This window comes from Sardina pilchardus, chromosome 17 (genome assembly GCF_963854185.1).
Source record: "Sardina pilchardus chromosome 17, fSarPil1.1, whole genome shotgun sequence".
Lineage (NCBI taxonomy): Eukaryota > Metazoa > Chordata > Actinopteri > Clupeiformes > Clupeidae > Sardina > Sardina pilchardus.
In genome coordinates this window covers 6,666,077-6,680,954 of record NC_085010.1, presented here as the reverse complement: position 1 = coordinate 6,680,954, position 14,878 = coordinate 6,666,077, and the positions used below count along the sequence as shown (strand labels likewise).

The 14,878-nt window shown below is 40.9% G+C and overlaps 1 protein-coding gene across 1 annotated transcript in view; it reads right to left on the bottom strand.

Moving 5' to 3' along the window:
- LOC134061671 (uncharacterized) overlaps positions 1 to 13,973 on the bottom strand; it is a 103,932-nt gene extending 89,959 nt beyond the window's left edge. Inside the window, exon 1 of the mRNA XM_062517424.1 lies at positions 13,364 to 13,973. Coding sequence (XP_062373408.1) covers positions 13,364 to 13,973 — 610 coding nt within the window. The remainder of the gene's footprint in view (positions 1 to 13,363) is intronic.
- Between the last annotated feature and the right edge of the window lie 905 nt (positions 13,974 to 14,878).

Sequence of the window (14,878 nt, the reverse complement as noted above, 5' to 3'; positions counted from 1 at the left end):
GGCATGCTTGGTAAACTTGTCTTGCACATAATATTGAGCTGATTTTTTTAGTGAAAATGGCCTGTAGCATTGTGCTGATAGATGAAAAAAGTCGCCTATTTAAAGGCACAGTTTGAATTTTAATCCTAGCTCTCCATTTAGTGTGTGCACTTGAACAAGTGATGTAGCTTATAACAGTAGGGCCAGACATCTGTTTTTAAGAGGAAAGGTGTAGGACATGTTACTTTGGAAGGAGAGGGAGTGGTGCAATTTGATTTTCTTTGGAACTTAAATATCATCAAGCAACCTCTTCAAACAGCATCAATATATCAATAAGCCTATTCACTATTATATTATATTGTACAGGACTAGAGCTAGAGGACTAAGGGGGCAGGCTATATGTTATCAAGTAGGCCTATATTAAAACATGTAGTCAACATTATAACTTTATGTTGGTTTAAGTGAAAACAAAGCATGTCATGAACTAGGAAAATCCATGGTACTACATCATTGTTGGCAAAATGATCATGATAGCCTACATATTTCATCCATATCTGGTTTAGTCTTGAGCAGGCCTAGGCTACTTTGCTATAAATTAGTCGTAGACTTATTACAATATAGTCTATGTATATCTATATATATATCGAGGGCTGAGAACCACAGGGGCGTAAGTGACATTTCACCAACTTTACAAGAGAGCCAAAACAAATCTAACTGCTTATGTTCACAGTTAAAGACCTTTGGTTTTTGGTTTTGTCAATCATTTTATATTTATAAATATTTTACTTCTATAATTGTGTCAGCTAAAAAGAGCTCAAGAGCTTTCAGGTGATATATATAACTCAATTTTGACCAAAATGTCACTTACGCAACTGCCCCTTTGGTTCTCAGCCCTCGATATATGTTATAATGTTTATATGTATCACAGTTTATCAACAGTTCTCATAAAAGATGTTATCATTTAAGGGGTCATTTTTGAAAACTTTCTCCTGAGGGTGCTGGGTATATTTTCCTCTTTTTTGTCCTTTGCCAATCACACCCCTGAAATATGGTGTGAATCAATCCATGCTGTTCAACATCATCGAGTGCTGTCAGTAAGAAAAAGAACAAGGAAACTTGATATGACAGAGCAGCAAACACTCATTTTCTATGCCCCATTCAGTTAACCCAGTGGTTCTCAAACTTTTTCTTTCATTCCCCACTTTGATCAAGGGGGCTTTCTCGAGCCCCACCTGTCCATCATCGCTCTATAGAAAGTATAGGTCAAGCTCAAAATTGTCATATTTATAACGTCACTTGCTAAATATACATCAGTAGGCCTAACAAATAACAGTTAGGCTACTAAAGATAAATATCAGTTAAAGAATAGAGAAAATAAAAATCTAAATCAATGACCAATAACGTCAGTTTTTTGTCATTGACAAGGTGTCAATCCTTGCTTCAAAAAAAGCTGATTTCCAATAATACAGCAAAAGGGCCAACTATATGCTACCATTGTGTTATAAATGAAGTTTAACACTCTCGACCTCGTTCAAAATCTTATTCAGGTCAAGCCTTGACGCGAGCGCTTCCCTGAATGAAACAGTCCGCCTGTTGCGCATCGGGCACTACCCTCTTTATCACGACGATAGCATTTCTTTTACCTGCTTTCGTCTGTGCGCCAACCGAGCAAAGTCCCTCACAGTTTTTCCATTTGATGTCCTGTTCTGCCAGGTAGACTAATTGTTGAGATCAATGTTGAATATAGTTCATCTGCAGTGGCCCTACTTTTGGCATAGCCTACTCACAGAATAGAATATCTTCGCCCGCTGTCAAGTTAACAAAGCGGACATAAGCAATAACTAAACCACCTTTGTAACTGTCGGTGGCTTTGTCCACTTGCAAGGCAAAACATGTTTGCGTTTGTCAAGCACTTGTTCTTCGAGATCGCAGAACAGCAATTGTGTCGTCGGACAGATAGCCAAGATATCCTTCAATTTTACTGCGCTCGTCTCGAAACATAAACAGGTTTTTTTGTTTCCGCTGCAATTAAAATTCCGACATCAATCATTTTTTTCGGACTATGGTTCCAGGACAGACTAACATTTTCATCTGGTCAATGATAGGCCTACAAGAGTCTAGATAACCTTGTTTGTGTTTGTTTTGTGAGATGGAGGTGCATTCTCGTAATTATCAATGAAGGAAGGCACAGGCTACAGATTAAAAAGAAATCTCCGGTTGTTCACGTCAGCTCGCGCCCCACCTGGCATGTCTCTGCGCCCCACTAGTGGGGCGCGCCCCACAGTTTGAGAAACGCTGAGTTAACCTAATGATAGTTGCTGGTTCAGTATTCGGCTAAGGTTGTATCAAATTTCCTGGTTCTTTATCCTACAGTGACCTCAAACAACAGGGCTTTGAATTTGTTCACTCACAATTTCAATACTGGAAAACTGGTCTTGAAAGTCCTTAAAAAGTGCTTGAATTTGGCCATGATAATGGTGTACAAACCCTGTGCATGTAAATTTAACGGTCTATCGTAGCAATAACAGCAACATTTTCTTTTATTTGGACTTCGGATAGACTTTTTATGAGGAACATTTAAAACCCTTGAACTAATAAAGTAAATTAAGTGAGAGGAAGTGTGCGGACCTTTTACTCTTTTTTTGAACATTTAAAACCCTACAACTTATCTTCGTGGCAGAAGGCGTACTTTAGAAATTTCACAGACAAAATTGTTTTTGCTACCCATAGTCAGAGACAGAGCTCTGGTCTAGGGTGTGGCTTAGGGACTCTATAGGTGCGTGCCACCTAGCAGATTGTGTTGTGGTGACGTGTACATTCACGAAAATGAAGCAAATTTGGTGGTTTTGTGTGTTGTTGCTGCCGCTACTGAAAGATAGAGCTCTGACACATACATTGACACAATTAGGTAGGCTTGTGTGTTATTGCTACCGCTAGTCAGGGACAGAGCTCTGGCCTAGGGTGTCGCTTAGGTACTCTATAGTGCCACCTAGCATGTTGTCTTTTGTGGTTGACACATGTATTCACAAAAATGAACCAAATTTAGTGGGCATGTATGTTGCTCATGCACAGGCACACCAACCCACACATGTTGCTTTGTTAGATTCCGAAATGTCACAGGTCTCCGCACCGCAGGTGCTCGGGCCCGCCATCGCCGCTTGCGGCTATATTTATTATTATGTCTGTGGAATCCTCTTACAGCTCATGTTTGGCCTTTTTTCACCAACTTGGCATGCTCTAAAACTCTTGAAATTTGGTAGTAAGATGTGGAATTGGTAACGCTACTCAGAGACAGAGCTCTGGCCAAGGGTGTGGCTCAGGGACTCTATAGCGCCACCTACCGCGCTGTCTATTGTGGTTGACACGTGCATGCACGAAAATGAGCCAAATTTGGTAGGCAGATGTGTTGCATGAATCTGAACAACTTTTACATTTACACTACATAGTGAATCTTAAACAAATTTGAGTTATGATTATGATTATGATTTTTGCACATCATGTATTTTGAAACACTTCTCCTAGACGGTTTATCGAAATCATGTCATATCAGCACTAAAATGATCTTGAGGGGTTGCCCGAAAGGAATTGCGACCAGATTTTTGAATTTCAAAAGTATATCGAAATGGCGAAGGTTTGAATTATGGCGTTTTATTAAGAAACAGGAAGTTGGTGTTATAGGCAGAAAAAAGGCTATGAATTGGATGTAATTTGGCAGCTACATGTGGAATTGCTTCTGCTAGTCAGAGACACAGCTCTGGCCTAAGGTGTGGCTTTGGGACTCTATAGCGCCACCTAGCAGCACGTTATCTGTTGTGGTTGACACAAACATTCACGAAAATGAACCAAATTTGGTGGACTTGTGTGTTATTGCTCTGGCTAGTCAGAGACAGAGCTTTGGCAAAGGGTGTGGCATAGGGACTCTATAGCGCCACCTAGTGCGTTGTCTGTTGTGGTTGACACAAACATTCACGAAAATGAACCAAATTTGGTGGGCTTGTGCATTATTGCTATCGATAGTCAGAGATAGAGCTCTGGCCTAGGGTGTGGCTTAGGGACTCTATAGCGCCACCTAGCGCATTGTCTGTTGTGGTTGACACGTACATTCACCCAAAGGAACCAAATTTGGTGGGCATGTATGTTATTGCTATAGTTATTCAGAGACAGAGCTCTGGCCTCGGGTGTGGCTTAGGGACTCTAAAGCGCCACCTAGTGCATTGTCTGTTGTGGTTGACACATACATTCACCAAAATGAACCACATTTGGTTAGCATATGTGTTATTGCTATAGCTATTCAGAGACAGCGCTCTGGCCAAGGGTGTCTTAGGGACTGTATAACGCCACCTAGCGCAATGTCTTTTGTGGATGACACACACATTCACGAAAATGAACCAAATTTGGTGGGCTTGTGCGTTATTGCTATCGATAGTCAGATATAGAGCTCTGGCGTAGGTTGTGGCTTAGGGACTCTATAATGCTACCTAGCATGTTGTCTATTGTGGATGACACATACATTCAGGGAAATTGACCACATTTGGTGGGCATGTGTGTTGCTCATGCACATGCCCACCAACACGCACATGTTGCTTTGTTAGATTCCGAAATGTCACAGGTCTCCGCACCGCAGGTGCTCGGGCCCGCCATCGCCGCTTGCGGCTATATTTACTTTTGTGTTTTAACCTCAAGGGGGCAGTGTTGCCAAGCATTCTGAAAACCTTACCCCAAAAAACAGCATCACAATCATTACATCATAATGTAGAAGGGGGGACAAAAAATGTAGGCGATACAGATTTGGAATATTTCACTTGAAAGAGCCACTGTTTTGGGCTGATTTAGTCAAGATCAAGATGATAATCCAGGCCAAATGTGGTCAAGATCCAGGCCAAATGGACCCAAGACCCTGGCCAAATGCGGTCAAGACCCTGGCCAAATCGGGGTCAAGACCCTCTGACAAATGGGGGTCAGCTTAGTTGTATGTCAAGTATGAGTTCAGTTAAATAGAGAAGACGCCAATCGGCTCATTCAACTGGCTTTGTGTTTTCCTATTTCCTATGAATAAGTTAATACTCTCACATATTAAACAATATAAAAATACTCTCCCCTCTGTTCCTAAAAGAGGCTGTGATGTAGCCCTTGCGTATTAGTGTTTCTGACTTTAGAAAAGGGTAATGATGATGATGAATAACAGTTTTATCTCTTGTTTCTTTCTATTAAACTTGTTTTGTAGCATTAAAAACATTCCACTTATTAGGAACTTTTAAAGTTTATTCAATTCTATCAATTACTATTTTGTCCCCTTAGAATTATAGAGTTCTAACTGCATTTGCAAACAAAGAAAGTGTGCGTGTGTGTGTGTGTGTGTGTAGTATGTGTGGAGAGAAGACCAAACCTCACATGCAAAATGGTTAGTGTGTGTTTGTGTGCGTCCATGAAATATCATGTCGAAGTTTGTCAATATGAATACTTATTCTAAAACAGATAGTTCTGGTCCTTGATTATGATTGGCTGAATCACGTTCAAAGCCTTTGTAAAATCCAACACAAACATACAACTTGACCGCATTTTGTTCTATAGTAATGCGCTACCACAACTTGCACAAAAGCTGCGTCTCGATGTTGCATGGCAACCATTCATATGGAGGAAATATATTTCTTGGCAGAAGAATGATTATCTATGAATACATCATAGACGCTCATAGACGCTTCGCATTGTGCCTAACAACGCCCCTTAGCTGTTCTAAAATCAGTGTAAACTACGGACTCAAGTGGCTTATTGCTTTTCTGAAACAGTTACTATGTCGATCTAGCAAGATTTCATGAAACAAAGGCACAGCAACGAAACATTTAGCGATGTATTCATAGATAATCTTTCCATTCTAAAATCAGACTAAACTGACTCTCGGGGCTTATTGCTTACTGTAATTCTAAAACAATTCTGCAATTATAACCAACATATTCAGGCAATATGTTAATGTTCAGGCTAACATCATTAATCACATAATTTTGTTTTTAAAACTCGCTAACTACCACTCTCTTCCTGGTCTGAAATAGTGGTCAGGCAGATTTAGAGGGTTTTGCATCTGAACTCTTAATATGATCCTTGACTTAAAGTGTTATGCACTGTAAAAAAAAATCTGCACATTTACAGCAATATTTTACAGTAACCATCTGTGTTTACTAAAATACAACAGATAACTGTATAGAGAACACACACACACACACACACACACACACACACACACACACACACACACACACACACACACACACACCATTTCATGTCACTGAACACATACACTGTATTGCAAAGGTATTGGGTCACCTGCTTTGACTCACAAATGAATTTAAGTGACATCCCATTCTTAATCCTTAGGGTGTGTGAATTTGTATAGGAGGAGTGTGTTTTTTTGTCTTGTTTTGTTTTGATTTTTTTGACCATTCTTCCAGAAGTGCATTTGCGAGGTTACACACTGATGTTGGAAGCGGAGACTGGCTCTCAGTCTCTGCTCTAATTCATCCCAAAGGTTTTCTATTGGGTTGAGGTCAGGACTCTGTGCAGGCCAGTCAAGTTCATCCACACCAAACTCTGTCATCCATGTCTTTATGGACCTTGCTTTGCACCCTGATACACAGTCATGTTGGAACAGGAAGGGGCCATCCCTGAGCTGGGCCTTGGTTCCAGTGAAAGGAACTCTGAATGTTTCAGCATTAACCAAGAGGCTTTGGATTCCATCCTCCAAACTTCGTGGGAAGAGTTTGGGGATGGCCCCTTCCTGATACACAAACAATGAGCATTGCATAGGTGTTCCGCAAAGAACTTTCCTCTGTAGCCTATGCTTATGTGCAAACATGTAATGTTTTATAAATGTGCTAATAGATTTGCATTGTTTTGCAATTTGCATTGCAGTATATCATTCATTTCACAAAATCCTGTTCTTATATCCAGAAACAGCATTTTACTGTAATTTAGGTTGCTGTAACAGTACTGTACATATACAGTATCTTGCCAAAAAATTACAGGAAAGGCAAGTACAGCTTGCTGTTATTTCACAAGACAGTGCTGTATTTGTACAGGTAAATACTGTAATGTTGCATACAGTGACTTCCGGTAATTACTTTTTACAGTATCAATACTGTACAAATACAGTCAGTTATTGGAATATTTGCTGCCAGTACTTTATAGTAATTTTACAGGGTTTTTTTTTTACAGTGTGATGTTTTAATATTGAAATCATTCTTTATACAGTACTACTCACATTTTTTGTATTTACAAAAATCACTTTAAACCATATTATATGAATGTCGTGGAACCTGCACACAAGTGAAAGGCAGAGATTATTATAAGATGACAGAACTGGAGACCAGAAACAGGAGCAACATCCTCCTGAGTTAAGACAGGCAGAATGGGGAGTGGAGACCTGCCCTATACGCTACATAAAGTGACACTTATTTCATGCACAGTGGAGACCTGCCCTAAACGATATATAAAACGTCTTCAACATGACACTTATTTCATACAGAGTGGAGATCTGCCCTAAACGATACATAGAGTGTCTTCAACATGACACTTATTTCATACACAGTGAAGACCCTATACGCTATATAGTCTTCAATATCACAATTATTTCATACACAGTGGAGACCCTATACGCTATACAGTATGGCAGTGATTTAATATGAATATTAGGCTAATGAGTGGTCATGTGGTAGCTTGATCAAAGGCAAGCTAGGACAGAGGGTTGTTTTCTGTAGGGGATGACTATGTAGAGAATCATTGCATGAGAAAACCAGGCAGAGGTGGGAAGATGGGGGTCGGCCAAATCGGCTCATACTTTGTATATGTGATAAGTACAGTATGTGTGATATTCGGGTCATGTTTGGTCGGGTCGGTAATTGAGCCGTATACACAATATACTGTAGTTATCCCTTTTACCTGCTTAGAAATGCACCACGTTTTATTTTTTCTCACCATACTTGGTCGTGTGACTACTCGTGTAACTGTATTTTAATAGGGAAAATGTAGGTGTTTAGTCACTTCTAACTTCATCTCTGTTTAGATCCTAATGAATGCATTGAGCTAGCTAAGTGCTATCAAAGTTGCGCCACGCGCCAGAGCCAGTGAGTGCACGCATTAAAACGTGAGAGGTATGTATCAACTCGTCTTAATTAAGTGAATAACATAGTTTAATATGAAAAAATGGTGAAGTGTTCCTTTAAACTAAAGCAGCTGAATTCAGTTCACTCAGTGTATATATAATTAAATTAAATTAGAATTATATAATTAAAGTTTATCACATTTAATCATCATTGAACTTACATCACACCCCCATCCCCACCCAGACAATTCAATATTGAACAAGAACTACAGTACTAATAAGCAAGAATAATGAGGATGATAAAATCACAATAGGCTAGTATTATTAATCACATTAATAATACTACTAATAAAAATAACACCATAGCCTATTTACTGTACTTTTGTATCTTTGGCTACTGAGTTTGCTTGGCATGCTGGTCAGAATTTTAAATCTCATGTAGCCTATGTTAATGTAACTACACAGCTAAACACGCACCTCCAGGTGCTAAATCAGAACAAAAGATTTCACGCATGTTTTCACGCATGATTTAAAAAAATGCTTTTTTCAAGAATGTTTGAGTACAAACAAAGACATAGCCAAAACTGAAGTAATGGACTTGAAACATCAACCGGAGTTGCTGTGAACACATAGACAGGGCAAAACCCAGAATGATCTGATTAAAGTCACTACCAAACTTTTCTCAATCTATAGTACTTTTCGCGTAGAATCCATTTCTGCCTGGGACATTTTTATATCACGCATTTTAATCACTACCAAACTGAGAAATGTTTGGTAGTGACCTGAATCATATCGTTCTGGGTTTTGCCCTGTCTATGTATATACTGTACAGCTGACAGCAGGGCATGAAATTGGCACCCGCCAACACGTCAAAATGCGGGGAGGCGTCAGCTGCAGCCTGCACTGTCAGGCCGGTCAGGCCATAGACAGTAAAAGATATGGACAGAGCTATCACGTAGACGTCAGCAGAGACCGAGGAAGCAAATTTCAACGGTTTTTTTAGGTCTTCTATTTCCGTCATAGGTCTTCTGCGCAGGCTCAGGTGTCGTACATGTGACGTAGGCACCTGGTCTGACCAAGTCTGACCTATGGCGACGCTTTACTCTCTCTAGACGCATGCGCATTAACACTTTTGCATTGATTTCGGAAAACGTTTATTAGACAGTAAGACATTACGAGATTATGATTATGATTTCACAATGTAGTATGTACTCCGACAATAGAAAATGTTCATATAAAGGCTTAAACGCTTCAGCTGTAACGTAATTTGATGTCAAAAGTGGCGCTTACGCCCCATAGGATTCAATGGAATGGCTAACTAGCACTGGTCTACTTTTTAGCATGGCGGCCGCCATACTGTCTACACTCTCAGACCGTTCGCTGCCCCCATGGGTCAGGCCCCCTCCACTGTCAGTACCGGAAGTGATGTTTTTTTCATGCGTCCCCAGTTCCGCGAAGATGAGAGAAGAAGAAAAGAGTTTGTGAGGAGTAAAGACATAGGGTGCCTCTCATGTAAAGTTTATACGTCCTCCCTCGCTCCTCGGGCCTCGATCCTCACTGATCTACATAAAGAAAGATAGAAGAAGGGATAATCTATCGTTGTTGCCGCCCCATCATTCTTTATGTAGATCAGTGAGGATCGAGGCCCGAGGAGCGAGGGAGGACATATAAACTTTACATGAGAGGCACCTAAAGATCATTAAGGGGCGGAGCAAGATACTTCATGAGAAGCCACTTCCTGGAACCCGAATCACAAGAGGGGGGGTCAAAATCCCCCTTTATGCACAGCAGAGGCAGCAACTGTTCCACTGAAGTCTATGGACATAGATCAGAATTTCAAGTATATGCTAAGATCTTCGTTCTCTAGAGTTAGGAATGTGAATTTTGGGCAGAGTTTCATGACCCTCAACCCCTTCTGACCATTTCAGGTACATTTTCAGCATTTTTGAGCATTCCCGTCTGGAGAAAATCGACTTTATATCAGATGTGCCCCTCTTGTTTATTCTGCTGATGTTGGCCGGTTGCTACGTACGCTCTACCTTGACAACACATTAAGGCTGGCGTACATTGCACGATTTTGGTTTGTTTTAACAGTCGGCGACTACATTTCCAAAATCGGGCGGAAATCTTGGGAGTTGTACTAGAATCTCGGCGCGCTCCCGTCATCTAAATCGTTTAGTGTAAGGTGCCAATCTTAGCGGTTTTAAGTCCGTCTGAGTCAGTCTTTTTCTAGTTTTGCCGTTACAACAGTATCAAACATGTTTGATATTATTGTTAGTCTTTCAGTCGTGGCTCATGCAAATAGTGGCGTGAACATTAAAAAACAATAGTGACCTCGGTCGAATTAACACGAAACAGGAAGGGGCAAAATAGGCGACAGCTGTAGCCTATATGATTATTTGTTATTTCATTTCTTAGAATTTATTAGTCGGCTATTCTACGTGACAGAACAACTCTATATCTGTTAGTGATGTCACATATCAAACAATGCTGCAGAAACGCGAAAAAATTACTTTGATATGAGTAGCCTATCATGTGAGTTCCTGTTGATGATGACGTGTAGCCTAGTGCACGATGGAAATAACTTAAAGGAATCTAGCAGCAGTCTTGGAAATAGTGATCACAGTCTTTGCAAAATCCTAATCTGAGACTGGCCTGTGACTAGACTGTGACTAAAAACCTCAATGAATTGTCTTTAGATGTGAGAGGGTCTGAGACTGTAGTCCTTCAAAAATCTTTTCCTAACCTTTGCAAAATCTGTCAATGTAAGGTAGGCTTTAGCCAGCCAGCTGAACCAAATCCTGATTTGTGCTAACGACGATCAGATGGCGCTGGGGTAACTTAATGAGATCAGCGACATATTTCCATTATTCCATTGATTTTTTTATTCAATTCCTTGAAAGTGTACTTTGTGTGTGTTACTTTCCATATTAGAATTAATAAATGTAGAAGACTAGAAAGAGCAGCAAGATTATTGTGGAACATCATCAAGCAACTGATAGCAATTGCATTGATAATCGAGTGCTTGATTTTATACACCTGTGGAAAGGGACCTGATGAAACCCATGAATACGTCTTAAGGCTGGCTTACATTGCACGATTTTGGTCTGTTTTAACAGTCGGCGACTACATTTCCAAAATCGGGCGGAAATCTTGGCAGTTGTACTAGAATCTCGGCGCGCTCCCGTCATCTAAATCGTTTAGTGTAAAGCCTACCTTACATTGCCAGACTTTGCAAAGATTTGGAAAAGATTTTTGAAAAACTACAGTCTCAGACCCTCTCACATCTAAAGACAATTCATTGAGTTTTTAGTCACAGTCTAGTCACAGGCCAGTCTCAGATTAGGATTTTGCAAAGACTGTGGGTCACTATTTACAAGACTGCTGCTAGATTCCTTCAAATTATTTCCATCGTGCAATAGGGAGGGAAAGTAATCTCATCGCCATCTAGCGGTTGCGTTCCTAGAGGCTAGCGGGAGGGGATGGGATTTTCTTTTAGAAAAAATATATCTCTGCCCATGATGGGAACTTAGTTAAATGCCCTCAATATGCTATGCATTTAGGTCAGCTCTATTGCTTCTAGTGGTCATACTTTATTTTGTAGGATCAGTTTAATTGTTTTGAGTTTGTTTGTAACATGGTGATAACGAACTACAGTACTAGCTACAGTAGCATTTGACGTCACCAGTTTGGGCGCTTCATCTCCAACCGATCAAAACGGCAATTTGCTGAACTGGCTTTACATATTTTTGTAATAACAGAGAGCGATGTAAACCGCGTGGTAATTACCTTTATGTTGGGACAACTTGTGTTGTGCTCCTACTCACACAAGAGCTGGCAGTAAGTGTGATTGTCTACTAACTAACCAATTAGCTAACAGGCTAATAAACAAACCATGCTAGGCGAGTAACGTCGTGGAAGGGTGTCACGTCACTTGAAGTTGTAGTCCATTTATGAAATGAAACGAGCAATTACGGGTTTTTTTATTAAGGCGAAATAGGGTCTGATATTTTCACAGTTAGTAGATTATTACAGTATGAAGACTGAAAAATATTTTTGGTGGATAAGATCGCTGGAATAGCTGCGTAGTATTTTTTTGAAAAGTCGGTCTATGGGACTTAACATTGGAGCTGCTCTTCGATAGGAACGCAACCACTTGGGGCGCTGGTTTTCACTTTCCCTCCCTATAGGCTACACGTCATCATTCACAGGAAATCACATGATAGCCTACTCATATCAAAGTAATTTTTTCGCGTTTCTGCAGCATTGTTTGATGTGTGACATCACTAACAGATATAGAGCTGTTCTGTCACGTAGAACAACCGACTAATAAATTATAAGAAATGAAATAACAAATAATCATAAAGGCTACAGCTGTCGCCTATTTTGCCCCTTCCTGTTTCATGTTCGCGCAAGGTTACTATTGGTTTTTAATGTTCACGTCACTATTTGCATGAGCCACGACTGAAAAGACTTCCGATAATATCAAACATGTTTGATATTGTCGTAACGGCAAAACTAGAAAAAGACTGCCTCCGACGGACTTAAAACCGCTAAGATTGGCACCTTACACTAAACGATTTAGATGACGGGAGCGCGCTGCGATTTCAGTACAACTCCCAAGATTTCCGCCCGATTTTGGAAATTTAGTCGCCGACTGTTAAAACAGACCAAAATCGTGCAATGTAAGCCAGCCTTTAGGTGCCAATCTTAGCGGTTTTAAGTCCGTCGGAGTCAGTCTTTTTCTAGTTTTGCCGTTACGACAATATCAAACATGTTTGATATTATCGGAAGTCTTTTCAGTCGTGGCTCATGCAAATAGTGACGTGAACATTAAAGACCAATCGTGACCTAGCTCCAACACGAAACAGGAAAGGGCAAAATAGGCAACAGCTGTAACTTATATGATTTTTTGTTATTCCATTTCATATAAATTATTAGTCTAATTATTCTACGTGACAGAACAGCTCTATATCTGTTAGGGATGTCACACATGAAACAATGCTGCAGAAACGCGAAAAAATTACTTTGATATGAGTAGGCTATCACGTGAGTTCCTGTTGATGATGACGTGTAGCCTAGTGCACGATGGAAATAATTTGAAGGAATCTAGCAGCAGTCTTGTAAATAGTGACCCACAGTCTTTGCAAAATCCTAATCTGAGACTGGCCTGTGACTAGTCTGTGACTAAAAACTCAATGAATTGTCTTTAGATGTGAGAGGGTCTGAGACTGTAGTCTTTCAAAAATCTTTTTCAAATCTTTGCAAAGTCTGGCAATGTAAGGGTTCCACCTTTCAACCTTTCAACCTCTCCATTGCATTGTGGATAGTAGACTGCACTGCGGCAGTGTTTGATGTCTCGGCTGGCAAGGAATGCATCAAATTCAGCTGAGACAAAAGCTGACCCATTGTCTGTCACCAACTCCAGCGGGTTCCCTTCACGGCTGAAAACAGTAGACAGGAACTTAATGACTGTAGCAGACGTCACCTCAGAAGTGAATGCAACCTCTGGCCACTTGCTATAGTAATCAACTAAGGTTATGGCGTAACGACAATCAGGAGGAGCACGGTGGTAAGGACCAACAATGTCTATTGCAAGCTTTTCCCATGCTGAATCAGGGAGTCTTACCGGGTTCAGTGGAGATGCTCTCACAACGGCAGTCTTGTCATGCTGAGCACATGTGACGCAGGACTTGATGGCAGCTTGTACGTCAGCGTCCATGCCTGGCCACCAGTAGAGCTCCCTCAGCCTCTGTTTCGTACGTACAATTCCTTGGTGTGTATCATGGGCAATTTGAATGAGCTTGGGCTGAACATTTCTCGGGACCACAACACGGTGTGTGCCGCGGATGATGCATTCGTCATGTTCAGAAAGCTCAGTCTGAATCCTGAAGTATGGCATGAGAGCTGGAGCAAGTCCTTTGGCTGTGCGTGGCCAACCTCCCCTGATGTATGTTTTCACCTGTTGTAGGACAGGACAGTCCCTGCATGCAGTTGTCAAGTTTTCAACAGTAACAGCAGCAAAATGGTCAGACACCAATGTCACCATTTCCATGTCTGGGTCCACATGTTCAGTATCAGGTAGCGGCAGACGTGAGAGACAATCAGCAATTACATTATCACAACCTTGCTTATACTCGATGGTGTAATTGAATGTCAAGAGCCTTGCAGACCACCTAGCAATTCTCATACCTGCTCTGCCAAGCCCCTTGGTGGTGAGCAGCGTTGTTAGAGGGCTGTGATCAGTTCGCAGTGTAAAATGAACACCCCACAGGTAAGTGCGCCAACGTTCAGTTGCCCACACACAGGCAAGGGCTTCCTTTTCGACTGTGGAGTATTTTCTCTCACCGTCTGTAAGAGTGCGGGACGCAAAGGCGTATGATGCGTACGGGGAATACGTATGAACTTATCCTTTACTTTCTTCTTCTCATTCTACATTATACACTTGTCCTTATCCAACTCATTAACATATCATAGCGACCCCGGTAGGATATACCACAAACGTGTGACCCCGGTAGGATATACCACAAACGTGTGTTCAAAGAGCCCTACTACAGTATCAGTTCCATCGCTGCAGGTAATGCAGCAAGGCTCCTCCATACTCCTGATGTAAAAATTAGCATCCGCTGTCAGGCAGACAGAGCGGCCGCATATGCGAAACAAAGTCCAATTTGCGGACATTAGTTAGATGAGAATGATGTATAGCCTACATTCTGCATTTGTTTCACGTCTCTGAATGTCCGCTACTGTCAGAAACAGATTTTCATTAAAATGAACTGAACTTGAACTAGTTCAAAATTAAAAATG